This window comes from Chaetodon auriga, chromosome 17 (genome assembly GCF_051107435.1).
Source record: "Chaetodon auriga isolate fChaAug3 chromosome 17, fChaAug3.hap1, whole genome shotgun sequence".
NCBI lineage: Eukaryota > Metazoa > Chordata > Actinopteri > Chaetodontiformes > Chaetodontidae > Chaetodon > Chaetodon auriga.
Window position 1 is genome coordinate 22,682,623 of NC_135090.1, and position 22,759 is coordinate 22,705,381.

General features: G+C 42.0%; 1 protein-coding gene across 1 annotated transcript in view; it reads right to left on the reverse strand.

Moving 5' to 3' along the window:
* Positions 1-7,596: 7,596 nt before the first annotated feature.
* Positions 7,597-22,759, reverse strand: part of enpp2l (ectonucleotide pyrophosphatase/phosphodiesterase 2-like) — a 34,408-nt gene continuing 19,245 nt past the window's right edge. The window contains exon 25 of the mRNA XM_076754138.1: positions 7,597-10,306. Coding sequence (XP_076610253.1) covers positions 10,136-10,306 — 171 coding nt within the window. The 3' untranslated portion in view covers positions 7,597-10,135. The remainder of the gene's footprint in view (positions 10,307-22,759) is intronic.

Here is a 22,759-nt window from a genome sequence, read left to right on the forward strand (position 1 = left end):
GACTTACTATGACAAGACAACACGTGTTGAAGCAAAGTGTAAAGGACAGCTGAGAAGACAATAAAACCAACACAGAGCTTCTGACACAAACGCAGTATTACCATGAGCGCCGCCATGCATGTAAAACAGCTATAAACTGATTAAAGACTTAACAGGCCAAAAAACACCAGTAAGACAATTTGCTCCTCTTCCTCAGCCCCAGTGGTATCAAGCTATGCAGATAGCCTCGGTTTTGTATCACAAGGCTCTAAGAAACTTCAGCCATCACACCATTTCAAGCGACATGTCCACCTCTTTAAAGGTGAGCGTGTGTCTCCATTCTTGACTCCACATTACTCACAGAAAACATGACGACTGGACTGTCAGCATCTCCTGTAATGTCACTTAAAAAGCCAAATCGTTGGCTCTTGGCAGCCTTCTGGTGTGCAAAGTATTTCCCAAATGTTAATCCATGACCTTCATGAATTTCCTCTCGCAAAAAGTTTCTGCAGACTCAACAAATTTTAAGGACAACATGGCGAGAAAAGAGCTGATTTTAAAGGGGTTAGCCATGGCGATGTGATCAGCGCTCACAGTTAGCAGCCTCTTTAACACCTACAGTAATGACGTGTAACACATGACGAATTTGCCAATAATGTGTGACATCTCCCTCACTGAACAGTGCACAGTGCACCAGATTGCATTGAGCTGTATTCCTCCTTGATTCATCACAGTTTCATTATGTCTGACTGCTTCAGCTACGGCTGTTTACTGTGTGCTCGTCCTCATGGACTGATGAAAACATATGCAGCAAAGTCAAGAGCAGAAAACCTCACCCAGCTTCGACTCAGGACATTGATATGTATGCGTGTAGAAAAGACATAAAGATTTATCTTTGGGGTTTAAAACAAGCAGCTACCTCCAGGGCTTGAAAACTGCAGTTCCTCAAATGGCCACTTGAGGCAAGTAAGTGGTGAATGAACAACACATTTGAAGCACTTTTACAGCAGGAGTCAGCCCTTCACACACTGGTGGCTAGCACTCACACACCAATGTTACAGCACTGCAAGCATTTTGGGGCTCAGTATCTGGCCTAAGGATACTTCGACATGTAGACTCTAAGATGGCTGGACGACCAGGGATTGAACCACCAACCCTCTGCTAAGTGGACAGTCCCCATAGACCCCCATGTAAAAATACAGCTTGGAACAAAAGTGGTTTAGGTCTCTGTAGCTAATTTCCCTTTTTATGACTGTGCGAACTTTTATATAATGGACTCATTTAATTATATCAAGACTTAAAGCGATGCATAATTAGGGCATGGCTGCTTTGAGTGACAGCTAGCCGCCAAGTTTCAGCAACCAGGCTTCATTTGTCCTGCCTCAGTTCCACCCACAATCCACCACTTTGTCCATTTTTGGATTAGCCGGGAGTTTGAGCGGGCACCTCACCTCTCTGCTGTTAAACAAATTAGAGTAAGAAAAGAGGTCGTTAGCTTGAAAGAGATGCACTAACACAAAGTCCCCCCAGCTATAATGGCATCGTTAAAGCAAAAGCTGCTCAAACGGCTGCTTCAAATTCCGTGTTTCATCTGTGGATCTAAAGCCCGGACAAACAGCTTAATGTGCTCAGTGAGCATTGCTTTTTACTGTATGTGGCTAATGCTAATTATGCAACAGTTTCTGTGACTTGTTTGTCAGAATTCTGCCATCTTTAAATTGACATACTTTCAATCTAAAAAACAATATCTGACAGCAAGCAACTGCCTTTCAACAGCAACACTTAAACCATCAGTGTGGTCGTTTCATGCAAAGACTAAATTAAATGTGACTGACTGCAAACATAAACATCACACCATTTTAGTGGCTGATGGACGTCTTCTGTCCATCCTTGGGCATTAAACTCTCACTTCCTTGACCTAGTCACAAAAATGACGAGTCACTTTGACGAGTCAGCTGAAAATTAGTTGGCAAAGTGTGAAGAGTTGGAGCGCAGGGGAGATACGTGGCAGCCACCAATAAAAGTGTAAAGTGTGAGTCTGAGTGGGAAATGATGATTCAGTGTAATACCTGCATTTCAGGTCAATGACAAAGTCTGTGAAGTGTGTGAGTGTGCAGAGACATTTATGCATGGCATTTTCAGTGTGTGTGTGTGTGTGTGTGTGTGTGTGTGTGTGTGTGTGTCTGACAGCACCTCCTCTGTTCAGTCCAAGACCAAGTCCAAGACCAAGTGATACGACCACAAGCGACACAGCCAGAACACCGATCTGTGACACACACACACACACACACACACACACACACACACACACACACACAGAAGAGACACAAAAATAGATTTCCTTAGGGTGTGTGTCCTCACCTGACGGGATGAGACAGGTTTGATAACCATAAACCGTTTTCTCTTTGATGCACTTACTGTCAAATGCCAGCAACCAACGTGAGACAAAGGTCAAACACTATTGTGAGCGGTGGAGGAGTGTCTTGTTGGATGGCAGCCAAAGTATTTGTAGCAAGAAAAGCAAAAGGTTTGCCAGCAATGGCATTTTGATCACAGAGGTGTGTTATATAACATCTATCAGCCCAGCTCCTGTTCATGTCTTTCACATTCCTGTGCCATTGCAGCATGTTTCTGCTGCAGTTCACCGTGTTTCTGCGACGCTCTTACGGCTGAAAAAAGGAAATTGTTTTAAAGCTGCTGCAGTGGAACTATGTTTTCACCTTGTCTGTTGCTGATCAGGGCAATAAAATTGTCAAATGTTTGTTCCTCAAAGGAATTATTTGCAGCTGTTTGTACTGGAGAGCAGTCATTTATCACAAAGTTAAACAATCAGTTGATATGAATTTTTTCCCTTACGTAAAAACACAGCTTGGAGCAATTCTAGAGTTTCCAGGACTAGCAGGAATTGCTAAAATATGTGCCGTCCATTAAATGTTTTCTACTTCCAACAACAGAAATGGAGGCAGGTTGTTTTCTTATCTGTGCATTTTCATGATATGTTTCAGAAGGCAACAAATTCATCAGTCTGAGCCCATTGATCCAGTATGTATACACCAAGATCAACATCAATATGTTCGACGCTGGCTGCCAAACTGGACTGAAACCACACAGTGTGAGAAGATCGAACTCTGACGACAAACCGGTATCAAACTATCGTGGTGACTGCAGGTGTGCATGGTGGGAATGGTTCTGCAGTGCACACTGTCAGATCCCTGTTTGGTTATTTCATCCATCTGTAATCGATTTTCCACGATATGACAAGTGATATCATGACATTGCCAGTAACATTTATCATTATCTCTCGTACATTACTGTAAGAGAGACACACATGCATAGTTACTCATAATTAATAATGACATAAAATGCTATGTGAGCAGTTCTTATCTTACCTGTTGTGTATGTTTGACAGCATTCTCTACATTGGTGACCCTTTAAATTAATTCTACTGCAGTCACTCTGCCAGGGTTTGGGGTTCCATATAAACCCATGCAGCCCAGCATCAGGGCAGTTCCTCTAATAGTCATGAAATTTAATTTTTAGATTAAGATGGACACAAATGTTCCATTTCTTTCATGACACTTTCAGACAAACGTAGCATAAAGAGAGAAAATCCCAGCTGGAGATTGGAGTTTGATTTCTGTGTGAAACCAACAGCCAACGGTGACTGAAACCAGAATCTTCTCCTAAATTTACTTTTCAGAAAGTAGCTTTGGTGCCTAAATCCAACCAAACTGCATCCATCACCTGAAGGTCATGCTCGGTGTCATGAAAATGGAAAATTTGTGTCTATGTACACAACTCAAATTTTATGACTATTTCACAATTTGCCCTGAAACTGTGTGTGTGAAGAGGTTCAACAGCTGTACCTACCAAAGCACAGCTACTGCATTCTATTAAAATGAGCTGTAAAAGCCTAATTTACATAAAAGGTCTGCGACCATGCATCGCGGCTTTTCCCGTTACTGTCAGTTCAGAACCAAAGCTGATACTCACAATGATGTTCTTTTTCTTCAACTCCGACATCCGACCCATGACTACAACCAAGTCACCCTCTCACAGCACACAGACAGACAGACAGTTGGACAGAATGAGACACATTGCTGTACTTGTAGAAAAAGGAGACATCAGAGCAGTGACCTCTGGACTAGGTGCGAGCAGTGGAGAAGTAACTGATTGCCAGACTGCAGAGATAACCTCACGTTTCTGTGTTTTCAGCCTGTCAAACCACAGATGATGATGCTTTTGACACTTTCAACTCCAGAAACTCACCTGATACTTGCAAGATGGAAAGGTAAAGTGTGGGTAATAATTAGCTTAAACCTGGAATACACTAAAGAGACGGCCACCACGTAGAGATTCAAACTGCCTATTGAAGACAGTGTGACAGCTGATAACTTGGAAATGTTTACTGGTTTATATGCCAAGTAGTAAGATTAGTTGTTGAGATATCTTGAAACGTTGTCTGATAGTAACTGCCAGTAACAAGGCATTCACTGTATCAAAGACGATGGGACGGTATGGGTTATTAGAGTGTCATCAGAAACCTTGAGCCTTGATAACTCAAATAACTTGATAAGCTCTGATTATTTGGAAAATCAGGACCTTTGCACTGAGAGACAAGTCTGACTGTCACTGTAATAAAGAAAAGCAATATAGCTGCGGATGGCAATTCTGGTAGGCTTACACCTTGGACAGTTGGATATGTGAAAATTGGTAGGATGCTTACCAATTGCTGGAAAACTTGGCCTCCAAGTTTCGGTTCTTACAAAGCCTGGCAGAGGTCAAGGATCGTGTGCGCATGAATCACTAACTCACGCTCCCTGATTAAAAATTTGTATCCTGCATGAACAAGCTCATGTTCTCAAATGAGTTCTTTAGTGCTCTTGAAGTGTTAACATGTTCAAATATGTAACCTAATATAAATATGTAACCTTACTCTAATGTACCCAAACAGGACATTGTTTAACAGGCAGGATACAGAGTATTTCAGCAATCAGCAATTGCGCTGAGGCTGTAGTTTGTTGCTTATCATTGGTGCAATCAATATTAGCATGCTAACATTAGAATGCTGAATGATGCTATAAACAAGCTGTGTCTTATCCAAATGTGTGTTGACTGTATTACAGCTAATATTAGCATGCTAAATGTATATTAACCACATCCAAGCTGACATGATGATGTTAGCAAACAATAGCATGGTTATGGAGTCTTGACACTTCCCTCCGTGCGTCAAAATGAGGATATTAATTAGTCAGTTTGGCGCTAATGTTACACTGCTTTAAATCCCCAGAGTAACATTACCATGAAATCAACAAAATTACAACATATATGACGGAAACATTTATTTTTAATTGTGAATTCTCCATATAAATGAAGCCTTAAAAACATCTTCGTTTGAAATGTTCTTTTTAAAAGCAAACTATCAACAGATCAATATGTTTCAGATCACCCACATCTGCTGTATGATCACCTCTCCAGAAACCACAGTTGTCACCATCTGTTCTGGTTTTGGAAAAAAAAAAAAAAAAATGACAGTACACTGATAATCACAGCTGTTGGAGAAAAACAAAGATAACCTACCTGACACTGGTTGTGGGTCGTTCAGTCAAAGACTTGTGTTGAAGTGGAGGTTACTGTGACAGTCTCGTCTTTAGAGATGGATCCTGTTAACCTGAACGTGCTGTTAGCGTGCTGCTATCAACAGGCTCAGTGGGTCAACTCACCTTGAGCTGTCTACCTTCCAATGCCATACACCAAAAGCCACTAAGCCACAAAACATATTTATCCAATAGTAAATTCTTCCAATTCAAATTCTGGCAGTGAGTTAATAAAATGAGTGAATGGTTGTGCAGATAAAACATCTCCCTTCACGTTTTGGTGGTAGAACAGTCAATTGCATGAACTTTGACTGGGGACAAAGTAACATTGTAAAAGCCTGAATCTCAAATGCAGCGTTTCAAAGAGAATAAGCCGCTTAACAGTAAACTTTTCAGCTTTATGGCAGAGAGAAACTCTTACTGTGAAGGATGATCTGCTTTCTCGGGCATTATCTGTCCATTCAAAAGTGATAACATTGTCTGAGAAGACACGACACCTTGAAACTGCATCTGAACTGACTTACCTCACCAATAGAGCAGTCGCAGCTGTTTTCTTCATACATAACTAAAGATGTGGTAGATTGTCTGTGTTATAAAAACTGAAATGGCCCTAAAGAAAGGCACCATTGAGAATTTGTTTGAGTCGCCTACCGTACAACGTTCTCAGCCTTCGTCTAGAGGCACAAGGCTACCATACTGTCCATCCCTCTAGGGCTCTTTTCATTGCATCCCTTGTAGATGTAGATCAATGATTTGTGCCTCAACCCCAAGAGGCACCAAGGCAGGATTGTGATGGTCTCAAGCCAATGCCTTCGGTCTCTGGAAACCTGACTTCTTACTGACCTCTGAGAAAATTATTTTCCCACTCAGTGTCACTCAGGTGTGATGACAGACTTAGAATGATCTGAATAATTTATAGGATTTAAACAACAGCAAGTGTCCCCATGAGGACCGAATCATTTAGGTTGGCGGTATATTCTGCTTCACGTCCAGAGGAGGACTGGCCAACATCCCTGGCCGTGTAGCAATCAGCTAGTTGACGTTATTGCTGACATTTTAACATATCATTGTCACAGGAGACATCAGACATCTCCTGGGTTAGGTCGCCTTATCGCTAAAGAAACAGCTGTATTTCTTAAGAAAACTTATGAGGGCAAAATTCCTTTGCCACTGAGCAACTTCTGGTCATTGTATATGGTAAGAATTGCATAAGGATGGGATTTTTTCTCCTGGGTATTTGGTCAACTTGAGATTAAAACGACTCTTTCTAAACACGAGTCATGATGGATTTACACAACCATCATTTTTTACCTCAACCGCAAAAGTAAACACAGAAAATGGGAGGAATGTATAAATATTGTCTGCAAATGTTGTGCGGATGACAAGCTTTGGCTTCAGTGCTGGTAACAGATGAGGCAGGATTCCTCTCTCCACTGTAACTATGCTGAAGTGACGTAATGCAGTGAGGTATGAGGAAAAGTCCTTTCTTTCATCATTTACATCAAAAATGATCCTCAGGGTTTTTACGGCTTTTGTACAAAGATTATAAGGACGCTGTGTGCCAACTCTGTCGTTTGGCATTGCATCTCATGCAGTTCAGTCACAGTCCAAAAGCTGCCTCAGAGTCTTCTTACAGGTTGTCGGTCAGAGGATCAGCAGGCTTGAGACCAGAAGGTTGCTGGTTCAGTCCGTGGAGTTCTTGGTTCTGCTCATGCTGCCTCAAGCTCTGCAGTATGAACTTCAAACGTATGCTTTCCTGTGGCAATAGTGACAGTTTTGTGAAGAAGCTGAGCACCGAATTAGCTGAACATGTAAACACCTCACTGGTTATTGGTTGCTGATGGCATAATGCTGCTCCTTCACACTGAAACATGAACCATAAATGATTTGTTTTCAACAGAGTTGAGGTTGAGCAGCCGCAGAAACACGTCTGATTATTTACAGTAAATTGGCCATCAGCAGCCAAACATTTGCAGAAGCAGTAATTGTTCACCTTAAAGAAGACAGCTCCAGTCATTCAAAGTTTTCCAATTCTCTACAGCTTTTATTTGAAAGACTATTGGAATACGCATAGTTTCAGCTACAGTTTGGCAAGCTCTTAAGTCATTTTATTCACTTATTTGGATTATTTTTTTCTGTTCTACTGATTCCCTTGATAGCTAGCTACATTAACTCATCAGTGTAACATTACGAAAACACCAAACATGAAAAAATACAGAATCTGACTACTTTTGTACGTGTAGAGTTAAGAGTGTGAATGCAGGAAGTGGAATAAGGAGATGAGGTGACAGTGACAACAAACTGAAAATGAGACCAGTGTTGTGGGGCTACTGGTCCTGAGTTAAAGGGAGAATCTGTTTTTGGTTTTTGTATTTGTCTTTTTCAAAGACGCTGGGACCCAAGGACACAGCTGGATCGCCATGAAGGCGAATATTAATATCAATATCAAATGCTCATTATAATGTCCACTATAATCCTCCATTGTTTACTTATGTCTCTGTGTGTTTGACCTACCAGACTTACCATAGCTCTGCGTGTATGCAGACTTGCAATGCAAAAGATGACATTTTAGGAACGTTAACCACCAGTTTCACTTCCACATGCTGTGAGCGGTCGAGGTGACGTGAAGAAAACTAGATTTCAAACTGGACATGCTTCAAACGTGCTTCAGGGACTGATGTTGTAAACCTCTGTGTTGTGGTGTGGCTTCATTTCCACAACAATGCTGCTGAGGAAAATGTTACCAGACCAAACGTATGAAATTAAAACCAGTTTCTTTTTAAATTAAAAAAAAAACAACTTTAAGGCAGCATCAGTCTTGTCACCTCCTTGAAAACAAGCTCTACACCAGTCTATTTCTATCTCATTACAGTAAACAGGGACAGGTCTTTTACATTAGGCGCTGTTATTATCAGATGCTGCGTAATAAATATGAAAAATTGTATAAAAATATACACCTAGATTTATCAGCTGAGACAAAAGAAGGGAAAGAGAGATGAGATGTGAAAACACAGAAAACTGTGCTAGTGTGTGCGTATGTGTGTTACCTGTGCAGATACGTTCATGGGTGCACCGGGGTTAGAAATGAACTATTTTTGCTTTTTAACCGTCACTTCTGTCCATTTCAGGGGAACCTTCATTAAACTTGTACACTGACAATGAAACCTTCCACTTGAACCATCTACAACTGTCTCACACACTGATGGAAACAGGCTGTCAGCAGGCCATAAAAACAGGAAGGAGCTGTCCCAGCCCTCCACTCTTGAGATTATTCTTTTGCCATATTGCCTAATTCATGTGTAACTGGTGCACTAGTTTATATTGGTCAGTTTTCAGGCCACACAGCCACACCACAGCATTATTTTTACATCAAAAATAATGTTTGACCTCCCTCGGTCATACAGTAAATACCTATGGTAACCCTCAAAGGACAATAGTCATATGTTCATGTGGAAACCATTCTTAGTAGTCATGAAAATCCTAAAGGAGGTGAAGCACATGAGCGGGCTCAGTTTAGGCTTCTCTGGATACTTTCTGACCCTGGTGTACACATGACCAGTCCTGTGTGCTGCTCCAGGTTTATGAGTAGATGGCGTGTTGTTAGTTTGACATTTTGGAAAATAAACCTATTTGGACGAAACAAACGAGATATAATGTGTTACTTAGTGAGCTTTTGCTGGAAGGCAGATTTGGTTACCTTTGGACAGCCAGGCTAGCTGTTTCCCCCTGTTTCCAGTGTTTATGCTAAGCTAAGCTAAGAGGCTGCTGAAATGACAGTGGCATCAATCTTCTCATCTAACTCTCAGCAAGAAAAGTGTATTTCCCAAAAATACACTATTCATTTAAAGAACACTGTCAGCAATTTTGCATGTTTTAGCCCATTAACTGCAAATACTTTACATCACTGCTAATTTGCAAACCATGCTGTAGACTTTCAGATTTTCGAATGTATTTTTCCATTTTTTCAGGCAGCCATTGGCTTCTATGCGTTTCCACACAGCATGAAAACTGAGTGCAGTTTGTTTGAGTGCAGTTTGCTATCAGACGTCCTCACTGTGTTACCTCACAATGACTTCATAACTTTGACAAAAAATAACAGAGACAGTGATCAGTGATTTTTATGAGGAAGAAAAGACACATTCAAAAATGTTTAAATTCTACAGCATGCAATGGATGGTCAGTAAGAATGGAAAGTACACAGTGTTTGTAAGGGGCTAAAACATCGATATGGGCCTTTATGTCGGCATGAAAATGTGTGGGTGGATTTATGAAATGTGTGGTGGCAGCTGTCGAGGAAGTCCCACATCCTGCCTCATTCCTGTGCTATCTAATTCTCTCCCAGATTAGTTGGGTACTATTGAATAATCCTGTTGTAATCTTGCCAAACCGTTCTTTTAATCTTTCCAAATTTAAAAAATTTGTTAGCATTCCCAAGCACTTTTGGGGCAGTTCCTCAGGAGTGGAACAACGATGCGTCGGCTGTGCAGCGAGCATGCAGTGAAAATGCAGAACTTCTACAAGGGGCTACATCCTGTATGTGTGTCTGTCTCTCTGTGCGTCTAGTCGTCGCTCTCGAAGGTGTGCAGGTAGGTTTTTAGGCTCAGGGTGCTGGTGTAGGTGAGATTGGTAGACCGGTAGAGGTCCAGTCCTGTCAGGATCTCCACGTCTCGGACTCGGGCCGAATGGAGCTTCAGCAGGTCTTCGACCCACTCTGACTCATCCTCGGCGTTCTGCAGAGACACAGACAGGAAGTGGTTATTCACTGTGGATACAGGCTGAAACAGGGCTGAAAATAATGTTCTAATGATTTGTTGATCTATAAATACTAAAACCCCCAAATACCTGAATACTAAAGTTCAGTTCTGGGCCCAGTCCTGTTCACCTTGTTTCTAAATGAAATCGTCTCCTATATGTGTAACTGTATGCAGATGATACTGTTTTTTATGTTATATCTGATTCCGTCCAATTAGCAATCAAGAAATAACAATTCTCCTTCAATGTAACTCTCAATTCTCCACTCTTAATTGGTTTTTAAGGAAAATCTTCACTCAATCTTAATCCTGAGAGACTACAAATGTGTTGCCATTTAAGAATCATTTTGTTTCTGTTGTTGTACCAAACCATTTAACCAGACATGGCGACAAATAAACTCAAGCAAGCGAGCTTTACAGTGATCACTGATTTTGATACTGACCTTTAATGAAAAGAGCAGGTACAGCTGAAAGCAGCTGGTCTGTGTCTGACTGCAGGATTGCTCAGTTGTGACTCACACACTGTTTACCTTTATTAAATGTCATGCAACAAGCATCAGACTCATAAGTGCATGATCTCTGCATGCTGGACCGAGTGTTTATACCTTGGAAAGCTGCTGCATTAGTGGAAATAACCAGGAGCACAGATAACGAAAGTAAAGAATTAATTTCATGGGAATTTTATGATTCCGGTGTTGAATCCTGGCGAGTAATTCAAGAGCAAATCAACGAGTTGCCAGTGTAGCTCTATTTATTAAGACGAATGAAACGGTTCAACAACATTACAAACACACATTGAATGTAATGTGCCGCTTCAGTGCAACATTTACACTTGCAACGCAGACTATATTTATTTTACACAGAGGACGCTATGAGTGCGACAGCCCATATGTGCTCCCTTTCAGGATCATCATCACGGCTGGGAAATAGGATACTGGAAATATCCTGATGTGTTATATGTGCGGTGCCCTTTAGGCACATATACTGTGTACTGGTACACAAAGCACTGCGTAATTCAGCACCCTGCCTTCAGGCTATCTAGACCTGCTTTTCAAATTTAACAATATCAGCAGGCAGTTGTGTTGGAGTGAGCAATATTTTCAGCTGTTGATTCACCGATCATTGAATTTCCCAAGTAAAACACCAAAGAAATACTCCTCCAGAAGGAAGAGGATGCAAGCAGAGGTCAGCAGTCTGACGCGATAACGTGATTGTTTGTTTGTTTTTTTTAGTTTCAAAGAAGTCTTATTTTACTCAGAATTCCTCGCATTTGGCCAAGGACAATGGCACTTTGTGCAACTAATGACCTTAAGATTGTCTGTTAAGATAAGTTTAAGTTAATCTTAATGAATCAAACCTTGGCAGGGTTAAAATGGAACTAGAAAGAAAAATATTGGCGAGTTTCAGAAAGGCTGGCTGTTAGCTGTAACTACATGTTGATCAGACCCACATTACCCAAACTGCTGCCCAATCTCCTGCTGGGAAGTGTTTTGTAATTTTTGTCCTTGATTTGTGTTCAAAACTGTTCACATCTTGAGTAACCAAATCCATATGTATCAGTTATTTACACATAGACAGATGAAAAACATGTTTCCCATGAAATGTCAAACAAAACGATCATGAGAAACACTGAATCACGGCTTCATGGGAATCGACCTGTCAGAGTGCTTGGCTGCTTCAGACGCGCTTCATTTTTCAGCTGTAAATTAATTTTTCTTTCCTTCTTTTTTAATGCAGCATTGAAATGACAACTGACAATAACCAACTTCATGTTTCCTCAGTACTGATCATATAAATACAGAACGGAATTCATTTATAGTCACAATAAATCAAACGAGCTCATTCTCAAACGATACCACCAGCGCATTCATGGTGAACTTGGGTCTGGTTTTCATTTATTAATATTTGTCTGGAGATGTCAGTTCCTTTAAAGTTAACAGTTAAAATGCAAGTTACAACAAATCTGAGGCATTTTACCAGCTAATGTGAATAGTAACACTGTCTATTAGTCACAGCCACCTGGTGAGAGAGCACACCTTTTGTCTTTCCCTGTTCGTTGCCGCTGGCCCATTTTTTTTATTATTATTATGATTATTCATGTTTTTTTTAATTGCATGCAACTGATCTTTTTGGTGGAGTTTTTATGTCTTAAATTAGGTCTTAGTCAGTTGTGCTTTGAGTTGAAGACACAAACACTACAAAAATGTTTATTACTCTAGTTGCGGCTAATGAATGAAACATGCTGTTAATCAGCTTTAAACTTTGAATATTTGCTCGTAATGGTGATAAAAACATAATCCCGGCTGCATTGCATTTCCAACATCACAAACAATCACAAACAATACAGCATATGACACCCTCTATCCTTAGATTTGACTGTGAATAGTTAAGTGAGTAGAAGATGGGCTGATCTCCAAAAGTTATAAAGTTAAAGATTAAATATCCTCTCTGACATTTGGCAAAAAGGAAAGGAGCACCGGACAAATGTTTGGGCACACCAAGAGATTTGAGCTCTCAGATGACTTTTACAAAGGTCTCAGACCTTCATTAGCTTGACGGGTCGATGGCTTGTTGACAGTCATCCTTAGGAAAGACCAGGTGATGCAAACTCCAAAGCTTTATGAATACTCTGACTCCTCAAACCTCATCCCAACAGTCAGCAGCCATGGGCTCCTCTAAGCCGCTGCCTGCACTCTGAAACTTCAAATAATTGATGCCCACAGAGCAGAAGACAATAAGAACAAAGTGTTTCAGGTCGCCCTTCCATCAGTTTGTAATGTAATGAAGAAATGACAGTTAACAGGAGCAGTGGAGGTCAAGCTGAGGTCTGGAAGCCCAAGAAAACTTTCTGAGAGATCTGCTCGTAGGATTGCTAGAAAGACAAATCAAACCCATGTTTGACTATTAAAGACCTTCATAAAGACTCAGCAGAGTCGTCAGAAGAAAACCTTTCAGATGTTTGCAAAGGAGCATTTAAACAAAACGAAACGGAAACGAGTCCTGTGGACTCATGAAGTTAAAATAGAACTTTGTGGCCACAATGAGCAAAGTCATGTTTGTTTTAGGATTGTGTTGCATTCAGTGGCACAGGGAACATTTCAGAATCACACAGAACTAGAAGCCTTTTGCAGGAATGATTGCTCCATGTACCTTAAGCCTTAAGTAAACCACGCTTGGGTGCTACAGCGTCACATGACAGGGGGCATAGGCCATCGTATCGCTGTTCTTACGACTCTGGGCCAACACACCTGATTCAAAAGATCAGCTCGTCATCAAGCCCTGCAGGAGCCTGATAGAGAAGCATTCGTTTGAAAGAGGCGTGCTGAAGCAGGGAAACATCGACCATGAGGACATCCTGTGTGGAGGGGGTGTGTCTCCATCAGCTTGTTTTTGACTTCCTCTGCCCCCTAGTGGCCAACAATAGACGAATACATCCTGTAAGCTCATTTCAAAGGTGTGTCTGAGAACGAGCAGCAGTTCTAATGTCTTGGCGGTTTGTACAGTTCACACAGTAGTAAGAGCAAAAGGTCACGGTCTTCAGTGAGCATTAAAGTCAGAGGATTGACAGTAGTGATGGGGAGATTAGCTAATAGAGGAAAGGTCGGTGCTGCTGGTCATCCTCTTCTCTTCTCAGGGAATATTACTCATGACTTAACACTGAACCTCTTTTGGCTGTGATTTGGCTGTGATTAAAATATGACTGATGGTTGTAATACAAAAATATCTCTCATGGGACGCTTTGTCATCAAGCAAACCTACTGTGCTTGACCTTTCCCTGCACGTAGTTTCCTCTTCTCCACTTCTGTTTTTCTTTTATTTCTATCAAAAGTGGAAAAATGGACAACAGAGGAGGGAAAAGCTAATCACTTTTGGACCATTTTTAAAGTATTGTCTAAAAATGCACAAAGCTGGAAACAGCTTGGATAAATGCTGCAAGTGAGTCTCTCATTGTGTTTCATTGTGTTTCTAAAAGAAGCTTTTTTGTCATCATCATCATTTTTGTTATGTCATCATTGGCCTTCTCTTCTCGGACGATGACAAACTGCCCTCAAACTTCTGAAACACCAAACTACACCAAACTGTCACTGTAGTTTCCATCATCTGCGCGGGTGCTGAGGTAGATACACGCGTTTATTTGATGTGGTGATTCATTCTCATTGTTCCTACAAGCCCTTTCAAACTTCCTGTACATGTAAACATTGGCTGAAACAATAAAACAGTTCTCATCAGGAGCATGAAAGGCTTCCATTAAGCCAAATACTAAGAAACTGCAGGAAGTATCTTTCATGTTTAAAAGCCTTTGTGCTGGCACACAGCCATCATCTGCTGTTTACACGACAGTTAAAGCATAGGTCTGGAGACCTGGATCTCTGAATACATCTTCTTCCTCTGTCCCATAAAACTCCATTAAAGCTATTAAACACATCAATGTTCCTTCATCGCCATGAACACACACACTGTAGTTCATTCTGACTCACACACACACCTTCCTGCTGCCACAAATACGCACTACAGCAGCAAATGTGGATTAATCCGCTGCTGAAAGTATTTGAGAGAACACAGCGGTTAAAAAGAAATGTGGAGGCTCAACATTTCATGGAAGGTAGTTGCTTCTCTGACACTATGCAGGAGGAGGTGGTTGTGATCTGGCACCCAAATAACTCCTTTCTGTGGTGAACAAACTGTTGTATTCTACATGTATGGACCAATATTTTTAGAAAATCCAGTGTATGTATGATGTTCCCAGGCTTGAATTTGCTGGAGACAAACATTTCTCCAGCTAAACGTCCCTCATTTCCAGCATCTCCCTTGAGAACAACTAGTGTTTTTCTTGTAACCATATATACAGAGACTTGTCTCCATTGACTCAAGCAGGAAGCAAGAAGCAGGAAAACTGAAAATAACTCCTGGAAACTTCCACTCGGACATATTATTCTTCCAGAGAGGCACATTTGTTCACCGCACCAATGTTTTTCTTCTTTGTCCATCAAGTGCAAATTTGTCAGAAATTTGCTGCTGAATGCATGAAAACAGGAATATTTTTACAATAAACTTGAGGGTTTCCAGAGATAATCATTGTTTTGGGGGCGTTTTGAGCTTTTATTTCCTGAGAGCGATGTAACAAAGCTCCCACGGTGGTCCTGAATTGGGACGGACCCCCTTATTGACACATTTTCATGGTCTTAAAGGTGTCCTGCAGAGATTTTGGACTAGGAGCACTATGGAGCAGTGTTTTTATCAGTGGGTCTCCACTTTGTGTTATGCATGCATGCAAGCAATTAAGAGGCATTCACATCCTTCTGTTGGTTCCATCAGATGTCATCCTCAATCAGCTTCTCTGGGTGGAAAATCTGATGCGGCCTTAACGTCTGTGGTGTGATGACGCACCGAGGAACAGGTGTGATGAGATCTTTCCCACTATTTGTTAAATTATCCTGCTCATTCTACACACTGCAGCTCAATGTGCTCCACAATGAAAGCTGCTGAAAGCACCCGTCCGCCCACTGACAACCTCCAGCCGCAACGACAAAGTCAAAGAAATACCGTGACAGCAACAAAGTGATCGAGTGACAGATTGCTCAAAAAGAGCACAAACAACTGCTCCTGATCCTGGACACACATCTGCAGACACGCACGACGAGGACGCTTTTCCAGCGGACTGCGGCTCCTGTGGCAGGAGGAGGAGCAGGAAGGCGCTGAGCTCTTTCCTGGCCAAAAGCAAACAACTCTGAAGTCTTTGTACTGTAATATAAAATGAAAGTGGCAGTCAAGACACACAAGACTGCGGCGCTCAAACAGCCCTGTGGAACAATGCAGAGCATCCCCACACTGAACATTTAGGGTCAAAAAACACCCATAATGCATTGTTTTAGCGCCTTTGATCTTTCATTCGACAACGTAAACATTCAAACAACTTGCCACAATTTTTGCTTTATTTACTTAACATTTAACAATAAATGAATTAAGTTTCCAAAATTCATTTTGGAGTTTCAGGTGACCTCTCGGTAAAAAATGAGCATAGATGTGTGACCTGTTTCAAAATGTAGATTTTCCATCTGTATTTGCATTTCACAAAACACTTTTGATTTGATGTTAAGCAATTTGAAATATCTGTACATTCATGAATGTTCATATTGTAAAAGAATCTCTTTAAGAAAAAGACAGATTTCAATGACTTCTCTGTGACAGGAAACGTCCACGACACGGACGTCTGTGTTCGGGCTGGGTGGTTTGTGATCCTCTGATGGTGCACGCAGGTGACTCTACATCTTGTGCCACGGTGACGTATGACTGCATCATATCAAACAAAATCTTCCACTGACATTTTCACATAAAGGCAAGTGTTTTTTCAAAATGTGTAATTCACAGCCACAGGCCGCCCAACTCATCTGCCAGCCGCAAAAGGTTCGGTATGAATAACAGCTGCCAGCTCATGTAAGTCTCTTTACAAGCAGAGCGAGGATTCCCCTGCCGTGGTATTTACTTTGGGTGAGACTCACAGGAGCAGCTTTGTTCGGACTTGTTTCCTTTAGAGTCTGAGCTTTCAGTTTCAACCTGAGCTGCAGCGTTGGACTCAGTGCCCTGCACGATGTGCCAGCAGCGAGGGTTAGAACATTGTCCTCCAATAAAACGTCGGCCTGGAGAAGCTGATAAGGAAGCCGCAGGTGTAACGCCGTCAGTGTGGTCAATGCCAGGTGGTTTTTACTTGACAAAGTTTTAATATTTATAGTTGTTTGTGACTGACTGTATGTGAGGCTCGTGGGTTGTGGTGCAGTCTTGGTGCTCTGCCTTACAGACTAAAGTCACGGAACACAAGTCACAGATTACGTGAAAGACTGGAGCCTGATGTACTGATAATATCTGCATGCACAGAATCCCCCTGCCCAGAGGTGGGCCTATTCTTAATACCTGCACCGCCTCACCTGTGTTCACCTGTCAGAACCTTTTGCCTACATCACCCACAACCTGACCACCAACAGTTCAGTCCAATGTGTGTCAAGGCGCCAGCAGCTACAGAGGTCTGCACCATGCAAACAAAACAAGGACCAACTGATAAAAACATGAGTCCACAGCGCCCCCAGTGGCCAGTAACTCCACAGGGCACCTTTAAGTACATCAACACAATTAATGCTTCTATTCTTTGTTCAGTTTAATGACTCGGCTTTAACCTTCTGCCTCCTCAGCTTCATGCAAAATCGTCTTTGTGCATTTTTTAAACAGACTTTTCAGAGTCAAAATCTCTGGCTGTGATGATGTGTGACAGTTTATCAGGGATTTTAATTGAGGTTGTCAAGCAATTAAAAAAATGTACCCAATTAACGATGTGCTTTGTCACTAATTAATCTAAATTAGAAGTGGAGGATGAAACATTTCGTGTTACAGGGCATATGTTATATTAACAACCCTGATTTTAACATCTGGTCCCACCCATTGTTACACACACTGTGTAAATGTTATGAACCTTGACACACACTCTGACATTTTGTTAACATTTCTCAGGCCCTCGGTTGAGTAAAACAGGCATATATTCCAGCTGACGTGTAGCTCTAAACAGAATGCAATTACAATTACACTGCAGCAAAATCATGCTGAGCTGCATTTTATTTCATATCTCAGAGCCAGAGATGACTAAAAATGACTCACATCATGAGTGTGACTCACACCAGGCTTCTGTCAAGTGAAATGAAATTTAACAAAATAAAAGAAACAGTCAGCACTCGTTATTTTCACCGCATGTGTCCAGAACTTCTGCATTTTTGGGAATCTCCCCAGAAAAAACAATCCAGTGGATAATTTGACTTTCTCTGTGTTGTTTTGCCTGTTTCGGTGCTTTGTTACCAGGATAGAAACGCTGTGTTTGGTGGTGCAGAAAATCACTAATTATTGCCATGTATCTCTGTGCTGCCAGGGGACTCCCTGACCGGGGGGAGTCCCTGCTCTTGTGAAAACATGTTTCCTTCTTCCATCTGAATGTCAGCGAGCCTTTTTAAAGGCAGACTTTGTAAACAGAGGATTCCCTGCAGAGCTGTTACACCGCATGCAGCCATGCGCCAAGGAAATCAGCTGTCTCCATCTACCCACCCGATCCTGGTGTCTGGCAGAGCAGCTGCTGCAGCACTTTCATGTCCCAGACACGAGCAAAGTGAGTGAGCAGCTAACTGAGAGGAGCATCACATGGAAGCAGAGAGCGCTGGAGGTGGGTTTCTGTTCCTGGACTGGACCTTTCTGAGGGAAGCATGTGACTTCTCCCCTGAAAAGGACCTCGGATATCTGTGGCCTTTGCTCTTCAGTGACTTCTCTCTTCTTGACACCACAGAGATGCAAACAAAAACTCATCTTAAAGCTGCTTCCGTCGAACAGAACGTTCTTATACTGTGACATTATTAAAGGGTCACTGTGCTTCCTCAGAACTTTCTGCTGGACGCACATAGAAAGCCCCTCCTCCCACACCTGTCAGCTGACGGATCATTGGGGGGGGGCTGCGTCCGACTGTCCAGACCAGACTATCTGACATTCACCGCACCTCTTGACTGGTCAGCTCAGCGGAGGTGACAAAGGAGCATTTTTTAATAATATCTGCGTGTGACGGTGTGAGGCAGCAGTTACATGACTAATGCTGACCCGCTCTGTTCGGAAGTGAGACATCACAACGATAAAACAAAAGGCGGATTCAACACACATGAGTCATAAACGAATCTGCCAAAGTGCTGATAGGTGATTAATCAATACCGTGTGTTTTCAGTGCCACACCATCAGCCATCATGACATGAACGAACATGTCCAACCCCCCCCCCCACCCCCACCCCCCCACCTGAGCTGAGACTCACATTACTGAAGAAACAGGCACAAATTTCTCACTAAATTCAGGCTTTAATTTGTTTCTGTTTAACTTTGGCTGGTCAAAGCTGAGCATGAGTCAGAGATGGAGACTGCTTAACGAAGTGACATGTTCACTATTAACAGCTGTGATGTGGAAAACACTGAAATCACCAATTAGCTCAAGTTCTGCTGTGTAGATTATATTTATTACATTTTCTATAACCATGTGAGAACCATCTGAAATGTGACGAGGAGATCCAAGTAGAAGCAAGTAAAAGTTTGGGAACCACAAATTAAATCTTGAGTAATTCGTCATATTTTATAACCACAACGCTGATTTCAAACAGCTGGGACGGCGTGTTAAAAACAAATGAACAGAATGTGTTCATTCACTGATCCGCTTGTCTGTTAAGTCAATATATTTCACGGTCTTCCTCATCAGCCTCATTGATTTCTATAAATATCTCTTATTGTGAATCTGATGCAGCAACACGTTTCACAGACTGAAAGATGTGGAACGTTCCAAAAACACCTGTTTGGAACATTCCACAGGTAAACAGGCTGATTGGTCACAGGTGAGAGGATCATGATTGGTTATGAAAGGGGCATGTGAACATGGGCTTGTGAACACATGACTGGATGAAGGAGATGAACACATGAAGCTGCTGTCAGTGAACAGTTTGACTGATTCTGGTTTTATTTAAGTCCAGACTGTTTTGGAATCAGGGTCCTTCTTAACTCTATTTAATCACGTACTTGCGATACTCTTGAGTATTTCCATTTCACGCTACTGTATTCTTACATAATACAACACTCCCTTATTTAAGAGGCAGCGTACTTTTTACTCCACTACGTGTATCCACGTTCTTACTTTGACTGAGTAATCTTTTGAATGCATTACTTTTACTGGAGTACTTGTACTTTTACAGCAGTAAAGGATCCAGATACTTCTTCCACCACTGCGGATGTAAGGCCTCTCACACACAGTAACTCTTCCTTCCCTTTTACTGCAGTATCAATAATGTGGTGAATGTAAAAGATGCACAGACAGACGACCGCAGACGTTCCTGTGATCCACTGCTTGCGACATGCACATTGGTTTTATTAAAGTTCTTATGTGTGAAACAGCGTCTGACTCATGTGCCATATGACTGCATCACTGGGAGATCTCTGTCGGTCACACACAGGTTGACATATATAGACATAGACAGACAATCCCGATGAGTCAGCTCTTGTGTTGATGTGGTTCATGTCTTTGTTTTGGCAGCAGTGAGGAGATTCCCTTCGGCCCCGTCGTCATGAAATCAGGAGACAGGCAAACTCCCGTAAGCAACGCGAGCTGCCAGCTTGAGTCGGTGCTTTGGAAACTGCCGTTGTCCCAGATACGGACGCAAACCATCAAAACAACACTGTCACTTTGCTTTGTGCAACGAAATCCTTGATGTTTTATTCTAAACTGTCGATTCCACATCTGTTTCTTTCTTTTTAAGGCCCCGTTTGATGTTTTGGGAATTACACTTTTTCACTTTGGAGCAGAGGGAGAGATGAGAAGATCGAGGTGATTAGCTTAGCTTAGCTTAGCTTAGCATGAAGACGGGAAGCAGGGGAAGACATCTCGCCTGTCTGTGTCTGAAGTCAATAGTTACAGCTCTATAGCTTATTCTAATACATATGTATGATTTTAATAGCCATATCCACATAAACTCAGACACAGGAACAGTGTCAAGAGTTCAGTAAATTTTCAAAATAAAACACCCGGTGCAGACTTCCGGTCATTCATCAACAACAAACACAATGAAAACGGACAAAAAAGAACACATTTAACCACGAAGCCTGCTTACTGATGGCAGAGGCACAAGAATGACCAAATAAAGACGATCTGAGCACGTCAACAAAGCTCAGCAGAACGCTCTGCTTCCCAAACGTGGCGAGGCGTGAAGGAAAGAGCACGAATATGAGCATGAATATGAATCTGGGGTGGGAACTGCTGGTAGTCTTATTGTTGAACTTTGGAGCGAGCCAAGCTAACTGTTTTTCCCTGCGTCCAGTCTTTATGCTAAGCTAAGCCAAGGTTAAAAATGGCTTCTTACGGTCACTAATTAACAAGTTGCTTCTTGTTTGTTCTGTTTCTTGTAACCATGAAAGATCGTTCTCTGACCTTAACCAAGTGGTAACAAAATGCATTTTAGCTGCTTTAATCTAACCAAACATGACCAGAACGGCAGATCCGACCACGCAGGTAAACGTGATGTCCTGTAAATCACTGGAAAATGCTCATATGGGCTGATTTGGACGGCAGAAACAAACATGTTTTGTCACTGCTGGAGGACTCGTAGGCAGATCTGTGGAGTAGTGCACCATTTTTACATTAAACGAGGGGTTTGGCTTTTCTTCAGCATGAGGTGAACAGCTCTTCATCGGAGTGCAGCTCAGACTGTTTATCGTGCACTGACAGCAAAGCAGATGCAGAGCAGGGAGGTCAGTATATGATTATCCTTCTTGTGCATTCGGACCGCTGTTACACTGTGACCACTGACTCTGTGTGACTCACAGGGACTTTCATGGACATTCATTCTCTCTTCAACGTCCTGTCAAAATGAAAACTTTCCCAGCTTGTTTTCAGAATCCCTCTAACGAGATTATGCATCACCACTGTTCTGGATGACCAAAGCCAGACGGACTAGTCACGTTCCACTTTCTCTTTTTGGCAAAGTAAAAGTGAAAATAAATCAGTTGAAAAGCACCTTAAATATCCGGCGCCCACTCAGGTGCCGGACAACAATGGCTTTCCCGGAGCTGACGGTGCCGCAGAGGCTGCTGACGGTGCCGAGCGCTCACTCCTCCTTCCTGTTCACGAACAGGCAGCGAGATGCCTTCAAATAAATTCATTAACTTACACTAAAGTACAGGAGTCACGTTTCAGTGGACGGAGGACGCCAGTGGCTTTGAATCGATAGCTGGTCTTTCCTTCATCACCATGAACACACACGCTGTAGTTTATTCTGACACACACACCGTCCTGCTGTCACTCACAAGAGTACCAAATGTGGATTAATCCGCCACTGAAAACAGTCCCCAGTGAATGCACTATTTGCTCCAGTTTGTTTGATGAAACAACTGTTTAAGAAGTTTTAAAAATTAAACTATATGTTTGTGAGCTGTTTTTAAAGATTTAAACTTCAGCAGGAACCAACAGGCCTGTGAGCCACAGACAGGAAGTCAGACGATATAGAGAGTGACACAGCTGTAAACCAGCCTTATCCTTCAAATATATCCTCAGGCAGACGTATGAAACAAAAACCAAAACGGAAAAATACAGCTGTGCTTTGAAATTCATTTCCAGGATGTTGAAACCTCTCAGGGGAGCTCTGTCAACCAATCAGAAAAGAGGCCTAGCTGAACTAATATTTTCTGAGAAAAAAAAACAAAAACTTGGGTAAATGTGAGTTTTTACGTTGCAAAACCCACAAATTCCACATCAATGACTCACCTGCAGAGTTACAGCAGCAGAGCACAAGTTTGGCGTGGGCGTAGCCTCAAAGAATCCATCCTATCGTGCCACATTTACAGAGTGAAAGTGTTTCTGACTGCTCGCTGTAAGCTTTACTTTAT